Source organism: Oxyura jamaicensis, chromosome 1 (genome assembly GCF_011077185.1).
Source record: "Oxyura jamaicensis isolate SHBP4307 breed ruddy duck chromosome 1, BPBGC_Ojam_1.0, whole genome shotgun sequence".
NCBI lineage: Eukaryota > Metazoa > Chordata > Aves > Anseriformes > Anatidae > Oxyura > Oxyura jamaicensis.
Genome location: NC_048893.1, coordinates 203,997,920 through 204,008,950, shown reverse-complemented (window position 1 = coordinate 204,008,950; position 11,031 = coordinate 203,997,920). Strand labels below are relative to the sequence as shown.

The following is an 11,031-nucleotide window of genomic DNA, read 5'->3' as shown; positions in this document are numbered from 1 at the left end:
GCCCCCTGCCCCAGCAGGGCCCCGCGGAGCCGCTCGCCCAGCCCCACGTCCCGGCGGCTGCTGGAGACCCCCAGCCCCAAGGCTGTGCCCGCTGGGGACGCCGTGGACGGGACAAGGGGACGTGCGGTGCTGGGTGGACGGTGACAGCGCGGGGCCACCTCTGGAGTGGCTTCGTGGGGTCCTCCCCTCCTCTTCCTCGCGGCCCCTCGGAAGCGGCGGGGCTGCTGTGCCACACGCCAGGCACGAGGTCACGCCCGGCGACGTCCTGCTGCTGGCCTGCAGCACGGCGGGGCCCCGGGCATCCCAAAAGGGACAGGGAGGCGTCCCCTCCACCTCCATCCCTCCATCTCCATCCTTCCACCTCCATCGCTCCATCCCCATCCCTCCTCCTCCACCCCTCCATCCCCACCTCCATCCCCTCCGTCCATCCCACGAGGAGCAGAGCAGGGTGATGATGTCCCCGCCGCTGTCCCCTGCCCCGCGTCTCCAAAGTGGCCCCCCCGGTGCACGCGTGATGTTTGCTGTGCAAATGGCCCAAACGCAGGGGGGGGGGGGGGGGGGGGGGCCCCCCCCCCCCCCCCCCGTGCCGCGCTCGGAGCCGTGCGGAGCCGCGGCAGCGCCCGCGGGCAGCGCAGCCCCAGCACGCAGGGAAGGGATGGGAGCAGAATGAGGAAATCGGTCACGCAGGGCCTGCAGCCCGACGGCGAGGGAAGCCGCAATCCTTCGACTCAGCACAGATGTTGTTATTGCAGCCACGGCCGGAGCCCCCCCGGTGCATGGGGGAGCTGCGGGGAGGTTCCCACGGAGCGGGGCCCTGGCAGCGATCGCCCCGCTCCCCGCGGCTCGGCCCCTGCGGGGCTCCCTGCTCTGTATTTTTAGATTTTACGAGTTTCCTCTTTCTCGTAGCTGGGGTGGGGGCCGTGCCACGCTGCTCTCGTGGGGCTGGCAGAGGAGCAGCCCCCTGGGATGCCGTGCGTGGGGACGATGGGGACAGCGCCCCACAGACCCGGCCTGGGGACGGACGGCTCCCTGCTCGGTGCGTGGCCCCGTGCCGCGGTGCTGCTCCGAGGAGCCCGGGGCGCTGCAGCTCCTTGCTCCTGGCAGTGGGGAAGGGGCTCCTGGGGGGAGCAGGGCACTCTGCCCATTCCCTGACAGCACCCCTGCGGGGTCGGGGAGCCCCCTCGGAGCCCCCTCCTCAGGGGCACCCACAGACCCGCTTTTCAGAGCGGGCCCCCTTGGCACACCGGCTGAAGGGAGAACCCCCGGTGCGGTGTCCGGCTGTCGGGGCCCGTCCGGCTGTCCAGGACAGGGCTGCTGCCGTGGGGGGCACCTCGGGCAGCGGTGCGCTGGGTGCGGGCAGGGTGGTGCCCGGGGCAGGGAGCGCGGCGTGGGGCGCACGGAGCACGGCGTGGGGCAAGGCAGGGGCCGTGCGGTGTGGGGTGCTCGGTGAGTGCTGCGCAGTGCATGCTGTGGGGTGCAGCAGGGGGTGCACGGCGGGGGGCGCACGGCGGGGGGCACGGTGGGGTTGTGCAGGTGGCAGCGTGGGTGTGGGCTGCGTGGAGCAGGGTGCGGGGCACAGCCTGCGGTGCCTGGGTTCGGTGCTGGGTTCGGCGGGGCCGCACCGGGTGCCGTAGCAGCAGGGGAGCCGCGGGCCCCACGGTCGCCCCGGGCGCCTGCTCCGCTCCCCCAGCGGAAAAACCCAGCCGGGGGGGGGGGGGGGGGGGTTGGGGGGGGGGTGCCCCGGGTGCGAGGGATGGAGGGAAGGTTTTGCTTCCCTTTTCTGCTGAAGCAGAGATGAGTTGTTTTTCCCGTCCCGGCGGGCGGCGGCGCGAGGCGGGGGATGAATCACCCCAAGACCCCACTCGGCCGCCGCGTCGCCTCCCTGGCACCCCGCAGCCTGGCGGTGGGGCTGGCGGTGCCGAACCCCGCCGTGTCCCGGCTCTTCCTCTTCCTCTTCCTCCTCCGGTTTCCCCTCCTCCTGCCGGGCTGGGGCTGTGCAGCCCCACGGGGCAGAGGCGGGGGCGTGGGGCCGGGCTGTGGGGCAGGGAAGGGGCCCCTCCTGCCACCCCGTGGGGGCCGTGCCCCCCGTCCCCATGTCCCACACCAAGGCTCTTCCCAAAGCCCGCTGCGCCCTCGTCTCCCCCGTCCCGTTGCCCCTGGAGCCGGGCGGGCTCTGGGAGGCTCCAGCAGCCCCCCGCAGGGTCCGTGCCCCCGTGGCTGAGCAGGAACGGGGGGGCCTGCACCCAAATGGGGTGGTCCCGCACCCGAGGGGCAGAGCGTGGCCAGCCCCGTCCCCTATGGGCGACCATGGCCTGAAGGGGACAGCTGAGGCCAGAGCGGGGCTGGATTTGTGGGGTGCAGGGGGGTCGTGCCGTGGGGGCAGCGCCCCCCAGACCTTCCCGGCCTCAGGGGTGGGTGTCCTGGGGCTGCTGTCCCCTGCCCCTGTGGCACCCGGGGAAACACCTGGGGACTGCGCCGTGACCGAGGCTCCCCGCACCCCGTGGCCCCGTGGGGTGAGAAGGGGTTAAGGAGAGGCAGCGGGGTTTGCCAGAGCCTTCCCGGGAGAACAGAGCGGCCTTGTGCAGGCGGCGGGGCCGGGGCTGGGGACACGGGGCCGGGTGTCCCTGGGCACCGCAGGGCAGGAGCCGTGGGCTGCCGGAGCCTCGCGTGCCCCGGTGCGGGATGCTTGGGGACCATGGCACAGCGGGGAGCCGACGGGCAGCCCCCGGCCCCATTTGGTGTGGGGTTTCGGGGCGGCTCCAAGGAGGAGCTGGGGTTTGGCAGGCGCTGCGATGCCCTGCTCCCCGCCAGTGGTGCCGCCGTGCCTGCGGGTGCCCTTGCCGTGCCCGTGGCCCTGTCCCTGTCCCCATCCCTGCACCCAGAGCCAGCCGTGCCCGTGGTGCCCGGGGGGCTGCGGGGACCTTCCCACAGGGGCTACCCCACGGCTTGGCCACGTTCCCTGCAGCAGCGATGGTCTCACGGACACGGCCATTTCCACCTGGCCACTGCCCCTGCGGCCTCGCTGACTTTCCCGGGATGGGGACAGGGACAGTGACAGGGGCAGGGACAGGGACAGGGGCAGGGGCAGGGGCAGGCACCCGTGTGGTTTCCATGACTGCCACCAGGCCGGGATGTGTCGGGGAGCAGCACGGCGCCCACAGCACCCGGGAGCTGGCAGCGTGTGGGACCTTGCCGAGGCGCTGCGTGGGGGAGCAGGGTCCCCGTGCCGTGGGGGAGCAGGGTCCCCGTGCTGGTGCTGCGGCCTCGTCCCGCGCCCCCACCGCGCCGGGGCCGCCTCCTGCCCATTTGTTCTTCTGCCAGCATTGTCCTCCGGCTCCGGCCGCTCTTCCCGCCCGTGTCCGTCTCCAGGGTATTTATAGACCACGAGCGGCTTCCTCGCACCTCCCCGGCCGCTCGCCGGATGGGTGTCCCCGGCCCGGTGCTGGGCAGAGCCCCCCGGACCCCCAGCCCCCCCCTCCAGCCCCTGGTGCAGCCAGCGGCCGCCCGTCCCAGCCGAGCCTGGTGCCATGGGGTCCCGTGGGGTCCCCGCAGCACGGCCGCCCCCCGTGGCCCCCACACCTGGCACCTGAGGGGGGGCAGCCTCCCGCCGCCCTGAGCCTGCTCCTGCTCCCACAGCCCCTGTCCTGATCCTTCTCCTGCCCCCCTCCTCCCCCCCGACCTGCTCCTGGTCCCGTTCCCATCGCCGTGCTCCCACCTCTGCCCCCGTCCCACCGCCCAGCCCCGTGCTGCTGCTCCCAGCCCCCGCCGTGGCGCTGCCCCCCCCCGGATCCCCCCGGGCCCCCCGCGGTGCAGCGAGGTGAGAGGAAGCCGCCCGCAGCCATCCGCCTGCAGCCGGGGCAGGGAGGAAGACGAGGCCGGAGCTCGCTCGCGGGGGATCCCACGCAGCCACATCCCGAGCGGCTCCCGCTGTGCCGTGCACGGGGTGGGGGACGTGGTGGCAGCCCCCCCTCCCCGGCACCCGCACCCTGGGGAGCTGCACGCAGCGGGGTGGGGGCGCGGGGCCGGGACAGGAGCCAGGCAGGGCGGGGGGCGCAGCGCAGCCGCCCCCGCGGGCAGGAAGCCGGTGTCAGCGCGGGAAGAGGAAGAGCGACTTCCCCATGGGGGGCAGGGGGTGCGGCCCCTTTGCCCTTGCCCCAGCCGTGCTCACCCCCCCGGGTCCCCCCACCCAGCCACCGGGCACTGACCCCCAAGGGAGCAGCCCCTCTTTCCTCATGGACACACCGCCGGTGGGTCGCCTCAGCCCCGCTCCCTCCCCGTGGTGCCGGCACCGCACGTGAGCCCCCCGTGAGCCTCCGTCCCCGGCCAGATAAATCCTCCCCCTGGCAGCCCCGGGGGTCCTCGCCCCGGCTGATAGCGGGACCCTGCCCGGGGTGGGGGCTGCCGGCCCCCGGCTGCACCGCTGCCGCAGGAAGGGCAGCAGGATGCGGCCCTTAATGGGAATCGCAGAGGGAGCCCGAGGAAGGCAAACAGGGAAATGTGCGCCGGGGCTGGGGATAAACACAGCTGCTGGGGCCGGCGGTGGCTTTGTGCTGGGGCTGGTGGCACGGCACGGCACGGCACGGGGCGCTGCAGCACCCTGTGCTCCCCGGTGGCACGTGTGTTTGTCCCATGGGGGTGGGACGCGGTTCCCCTTCAGGGCTGCTGGGCATCGCAGGGGCTGCTGGCTGCAGACCGCGGGGCCGTGTCCCGCGGCCCCGTGCCCTGACCCTTTCCCCCCCCCCCCGCAGGTTGCTGAAGGCAGACACGGGGGACACCGGGATGCAGAGCATCAAGTGCGTGGTGGTGGGCGATGGGGCGGTGGGGAAGACCTGCCTCCTCATCTGCTACACCACCAACGCCTTCCCTAAGGAGTACATCCCCACCGTCTTCGACAACTACAGCGCCCAGAACACGGTCGACGGCAGGACTATTAACTTAAACCTCTGGGACACGGCCGGCCAGGAGGAGTACGACCGCCTCCGGACGCTTTCCTACCCCCAGACCAACGTCTTCATCATCTGCTTCTCCATCGCCAGCCCGCCCTCCTACGAGAACGTCAAGCACAAGTGGTACCCCGAGGTGTGCCACCACTGCCCCAGCGTGCCCATCCTCCTCGTCGGCACCAAGAAGGATCTGAGGAATAACCCCGAGACCATGAAGAAGCTCAAGGAGCAGAACCAGGCGCCCATCACCACCCAGCAGGGCATCAGCCTCTCCAAGCAGATCCACGCCGTCAAGTACCTGGAGTGCTCCGCGCTCAACCAGGAGGGCATCAAGGATGTCTTCACGGAGGCGGTGCGAGCCGTGCTCAACCCCACCCCAGCCAAGCCCAAGAAGCCCTGCGTCCTCTTGTGAGGGGCAGCCCGGGCGCAGCGCCAGCCCAGCCAGAGACGCTCCTGCCCCGGCCCCGCCGCTCCCCGGGCGCTGCCCAGCGCTGCAGGACCCTGCCAGCATCTCCCCGCTGCCCCAGCTCCGAGCACCCCTGGCTCCGAGCACCCCTGGCTCCGAGCACCCCTGGCTCCAAGCACCCCGGCTCTGAGCACCCCAGATCTGAGCACCCCAGATCTGAGCACCCCCAGCTCCGAGCACCCCCAGCTCTGAGCACCCCTGGCTCTGAGCACCCCGGATCTGAGCACCCTGGATCCGAGCACCCCCAGCTCCCTCCAAACACCCCAGGTCTGAGCACCCTGGCTCTGAGCATCCCCAGTTCCGAGCACTCCTGTCTCCAAGCATTCCCAGCTCCCTCTAAACCTCTCCAGCTCTGAGCACCCCCAGCTCCGAGCACCCCCGCCCCGAGCTCCCCCAGCTCCAGGCTCGCTGCGTCCCGTGGTGCTCAGCAGGGCCGAGGGCTGCCAGCCCCGAGCCGTCACAGCCCGAGCGGCACCGAGCACTCTGCACTACCTGCCCGTCTGCCCCGGGGCCGGCCGGGTCCCTGCTGCCCCCACGGGTCCTGCACCCCCTCCGGCCCCGTCCTCATCCCTGGCTGCCAGCGTTCGCTTTTGGGTGACGCCTCTGCAGTGCCGGCACAGAGCAACGCTTCCTGAGAAGGGGATGCCCGGGGGAGGCTGCACCCCCCCGGCTCCTGCCTGGGCACCCAGCCCCACGGGGACCCCGCGGGTGCCCGGGGTCCGTCCTGCGCGGGGGCTCCCCGGGATGGGCTCAGCATCGCCGCTCCCTGTGCCCAGCACCGGCCCCGCGCCGCCACAGGAGCCCGGCCCCAGCTGGAGTGGAGCTGGCACAGGCCCTGGGGAGGGTTTGACCCCCAGGATTCCGGTGACAAAGAACTGCACATGGCAATGGGACCTGCTGCGACGAGCTCCTCGCCGAGTTGCTTTTCCGTGAATAAAACCAGCCCTGCCCAGGCCCCCGCGCCTCCTGTGCTCTCCCGTGCGCTCCCAGCACCCCTGGAGCCGCCTGCCGGGGGGGATGTGGGCGCTCGCCTCAAAACCTGGGGCATCCGAGGCTGGCCCGGGGGTGCTCCCGGGCCGGGGGGAGCCTGGGGTACCCCTCCATGGCCGGGCCTGCACCCCAGGGCCCACACAGGGCCAGCGCCGAGCTCCTCTGTGGGGACATGGCAGGGGTAGGGACATGGCAGGGACATGGCAGGGACATGGGGACACTGCGGGAACGGGGACGTTGCAGGGCACGGGGGCACGGCAGGGATGGGCACAGGGACACTGCAGAGATGAGGACATTGCAGGACATGGGGGTGGGCATTGCAGATGGTGGGTGTGGGGACACTGCATAGAATCACAGACTGGTTTGGGTTGGAAGGGACCTTAAAGCCCCCCCAGTGCCACCCCCCCTGGCCTGGTCAGGGGCCCCTGCCCCCAGCCCCGGCTGCCCCCAGCCCCCCGAGCCTGGCCTTGGGCACTGCCAGGGCTGGGAAGAGCCACGGGGCTGTGCACAGGGACACGGGGACATGGCAGGCTGTGGGCATGCTGCGGGGATGGCCCCAGGTCCCCGGGCCAGGCTCTCCTCCCTGCGAGCCCCCGGCCACCCCAGCTCAGGCCCTGCCCCGTCCGGCCCCCTCCAAGCTCAGCACCAGAGCCCCCCATGGCCGGAGCCATCCCTGGCCTGGCCTGCCCGGGGCTGGGGGTGCCGGGGGGGCTCCGGGTGCTGCAGCCCCTCGGGGGCAGGAGCTGCCGGTGCCCGGATCCATCCCTGGCAGGGCCCCGGCACACACGGGCCCCTTGTCTCGCCCCGGGGCCGCAGCCAGGCCCCGCTGCAGGAAGGGCAGAGACCCGGCGGCCCCGCACAAGCGGCCTTTGTTCCCCGCCGGCCGCTTCCTGAGCAGATCTGGGGGGGCCCCGGGGGCTGGCGTGGGCGACGATGCCCGCGAGGCGGGGTGGCTCTGTCCCCATCCTGTCCCCATCCTGTCCCGTCCCCGTCCCCCTCCCGCGGCCGTGCCGAGGGCACGCGTCGGCCGCCAGCCTCGCCGCAGCCTCTTGGGGATGGTGCAAAGCCTCCCCCCACCTCCAAGCCCCAGGAGCCTGCAGGCAGCAGGAGCCGGCCCCACGGAGACCCCCGGGCACTGTGTGGGTGCCCCACGCACCCCCCCTGTGTCCCCAGGGTGCTGTCCCACGGGGACCCCAGTGCCACAGCGCCTGGAGCTGCTGGGGCAGGGTCTGGCCATGGGGACCCCCCTCACAACGCTGAGGTGAGGACCCGGGGCAGGATGCAGAGCTGCAGCGGGACGCGGCCCTGCCCTAGCCCTGGGGCTGCAGCGTGGGGATGAGCTCACGGGTTTTCCCCTCCTTGTCCCCAGCCCCGCTGCATGAGGTCAGGGCCCGTGCCGAGGCGTGGGCAGCCCCGGGGGAGCCCCAGGGAGGCGCAGAGGGGAGCCGAGGGCCCCGCTGCCTGCATCCTGCCCTGAGCTGGCTCAGCCTGGCGTGGCTGCCCCACGTCCTGTGCCCCACATCCCATGTCCCGTGCCCCATATCCCACATCCCGTGCCCCACATCCCACGTCCCGTGCCCCACATCCCACGTCCCGTGCCCCGTGACCGCCCAGCCCAGCCCTGCAGCATCTGCAGCCGCGTCAGCCCCCCGGGGCCGGGCGGGGAGCGGAGCCCCAGCTGCGGGGAGGACTCGGCCAACAGCTCCCACCCGCCCCGCGCCCCGCCAGGGCTGCCCAGCGCACGCGTCCTGCAGCCAGCCCCAGCGCCTGGATCCGCATCCTGCACTCAGCCCCACATCGCTTCGGGGTCCTGGGGACAGTGGGGTGCCAGGGCTGTGCCAGGGCCATGCCAGGACTGTGCCATGGGCTCGGGCACTTGCCTGTCCCCAGCCTGCTGCGTGCCACCACGGCACCGCCGTGCCCAGCACCCTGATGTGGCACCTGCAGGGACAGGCACAGGGCACAAAGCAGCAGCCCCGGGCTGGGCGCCAGCTCGGCCTCAATCGTGCCGATGTCCACGCAGGCACCGGAGCAGCTCCAGGCACAGCTGCAGGGAGCCCAGCCCCCAGCCTGCCCCGGCCGCAGGTGATGGATCTGGAGGTGAGGAGGAGGAGGGAGGGCAGTGAGGAGGCAGAGAGCTCACAAAAATATTCAGTGCTTTATTTCATCCTCAAAACCAACGCGAACACGCTGCTGGGAGGCGCCACGCCACGCGCATGCAGGCAGGGGGATGGGTGGAACATGGAGCAGCCGGGGCACGCACGGGTGGGGACGTGCGAGGGGCTGCCCAGCCCCACCGGGACCCCGGCCGGGGGTCCTCCAGCTCGGCCCGGGGCAGCTTTGCCCCATCGCAGCACCAGGGCTCCGGGGGGCCTGGATCAGCCCCAGCCTCTGCAGCCTGTGCCCAGCTCTGCCCCGGCCCCGCAGCGAACCGCCCGAGGTGTTCATGCCGCTCAGTTCTGGGGGTGCGACTGGAGAGACACGGGGTGGGGGCTCCCCTAAGCTTCGCAGCCCCCTCTGGGCCATGAGCCCTTGTCGGAGCTGTTGGCCAAGGGCCCCCTGACAAAGTTCCCCCAGCCTGGAGGAGAAGCCGTGAGGCCACCCAGCTGAGTGTGGGGCAGGAAAGGACCCTCCGAAGAACCAGGCAGCAGCCGCCCGACCCCTCGCCTGCCCTCCCCTGCGTCCCAGGGGCAGGAGGGAGCTGGGGCAGGGCGCCTCGGCCACGCAGGTCCCTGTGCTCCCCGTGTATGAGCGCTGCCCATGGGCAGGGACCACACCACGCACGGCACCAGCGCCTGGAGCCCAGGACACGGAGACGTCTCAGCAGGGAGGGCTCGGCTTCAAGAGCCCCGGCTACCGGCAGGCACAAACCCCTCGCCCACAGCCCCGCTGCGGACTGCAGCCACGGCTCAGCGCCCACCCGGGGCGCCTGCGGCCGGCTCTGGGGCAGGCGATGAGCCCGGCGGCGTGCAGGGCCCGGCTAGAAGTGCTTGTCTTCCAGCATGGAGCTCACCACCAGCTCCTTGTTGCTGAAGTCCCAGAAGGCAGTCATGTGGAAGGCCATGTTGGAGAGGACAACCAGGTACTCCAGGAAAGCAAAGATGGTGTAAACTGGCAGGGGAAACACAGCGTTAGTGGGAAGTGCCGCCCTGCAGCCGGATCTGCCCCCAAGACCTTGGGGACCTCCTGGGGACAGGTCCCAGGGCTGCAAGGACGCGGGGTCGGTGCTGGGCCTCAGCCAGGCGCAGGGCAGAGGAGGGGAGAAGGGCGGCTGGGCACCTTCCCTCGTGGGGCTCCTGCTGCGCCACGGCCGCTCCGAGCCAGGGTGACCCCAGCCCCTTCCCCGCACCCCGAGGGGCACAGAGGTGCGCGGCCGGCACGTCCGTACCTCCGGGCCCGCAGTACCAGTTGTGGTGGAAGTAGACACACACGGCAAACGCGAAGGTGATGAAGGTAAAGAAGAAGAGCAGCTGCTTCCACTTGTACGACTTGCGCTCCTGGAAGAGACCGAGGGCACCTGCTCACAGCCTGGCCGCCCGCATGGCCCCGGTGCTGGATCCTTCCCCGTCACGGCGCACGTGGCACCACGGGGACATGGGACATGGGCAGACCCCACCAGCCCCCGCACCGTGCCCTGGCTCTGCCGGCATCTGGGAACGGTGCTCGCAGCAGAGCTCAGCCTGGCACCCAGGGAAGGGGCAACAGCACAACCAGTAAGGGATCCTCCAGCCCCACACGTGGGGAATTCACCAGCGTGGGCAGCCAGTGCGCGTGGGAGGCACCACGCGAGCCGTAGCAGGGCTCGGGCACCAGCATCAGGGCTGGACCCAGGCGGAGGACACGGGGATGCCACCCACGGACCCCCGGGCCCCGGTTGTTATTCCTGCTGCTGAGTGGGAGGGGAATTTTCCTCTCGCCTGATGTTTCATGTGAGACAAAAACTCCATTTTCAGGGACTGCTGAGAATAAGGAAAATTTAAATTGCCCCATCACACTTTCCATTACCCCACTGAAAGCGCGCCTGCAGGCTCGGCCCGCCGCCCCGAGCACAAACAGGTTGCGGCGGGGAGGAAAACCCAGAGAGGAAGGGCGGCCTCGCGGTTACGTTTGCCATCTGGGGGCTCGGGGAGCTCAGCCCCGTGCCTCCCGGTGCTCCCCAACATCCCATGGCCGCTCCCCTTGGGCCGGCCCCGCTCGCCCACCGGGAGCACAGAGCTGGGGGAGCGCTGGGTGGAGCGCGGCGGTGCCAGCCGGTGGCTCGGCAGCAGGCGATGCGCGGGCCCACGGCCGCGTTATGCAAAGTTTCGCACCGGAAAAGCGGGTCACGGCACAGCCTTGTTTTCATCCAGGTCCCACGGCAGCGGAAACGGTCGCACGCCGGAGGCAGCGGTGGAGCCCCGCTCGTCTCAGCAAGGTGAGCGGCAGCGCCCCGCTCTCTGGCTCCTGCGCTCTGCACCGCGCCCGCGCAGCTCCGCAGCGCTGCGCCTCGCTGCACCGCATCGCCCTGAGCTGCGCCCCGCGGCGCTGCATCAAGCTGTACAGCACGCCGTGATGCTGGGTGTGCTGCGCCTCGTGGTGCTGTGCGGTGCTGCACCTCGTGGCACCGTGGCAGCACGTGGCACTGCACCACAC

General features: G+C 71.7%; 2 protein-coding genes across 4 annotated transcripts in view; one reads left to right on the top strand and one right to left on the bottom strand.

Moving 5' to 3' along the window:
* Positions 1 to 11,031, bottom strand: part of PGAP2 (post-GPI attachment to proteins 2) — a 27,320-nt gene that overhangs the window by 3,008 nt on the left and 13,281 nt on the right. For 2 of the 3 annotated variants that reach the window (XM_035330854.1, XM_035330872.1), the window contains exons 5-7: positions 9,788 to 9,896; positions 9,345 to 9,510; positions 9,243 to 9,291 (exon numbers count right to left, since the gene is read on the bottom strand). In XM_035330854.1, the coding sequence (XP_035186745.1) occupies positions 9,380 to 9,510; positions 9,788 to 9,896 (240 nt within the window). In that variant the 3' untranslated portion in view covers positions 9,243 to 9,291; positions 9,345 to 9,379. Of the gene's footprint in view, positions 1 to 9,242; positions 9,292 to 9,344; positions 9,511 to 9,787; positions 9,897 to 11,031 lie in introns of those variants that run through there. The other variant, XM_035330864.1, reaches the window with a different exon arrangement.
* RHOG (ras homolog family member G) lies at positions 4,749 to 5,731 on the top strand. Its single transcript, XM_035330880.1, has one exon. The coding sequence runs from the start codon at positions 4,780 to 4,782 to the stop codon at positions 5,353 to 5,355; it is 576 nt and encodes a 191-aa protein (XP_035186771.1). The 5' UTR covers positions 4,749 to 4,779; the 3' UTR covers positions 5,356 to 5,731.

Bases quoted from the DNA above. Each gene is read 5' to 3' on its own strand.
- RHOG (XM_035330880.1), top strand. From the start codon at position 4,780: ATGCAGAGCATCAAGTGCGTGGTGGTGGGCGATGGGGCGGTGGGGAAG.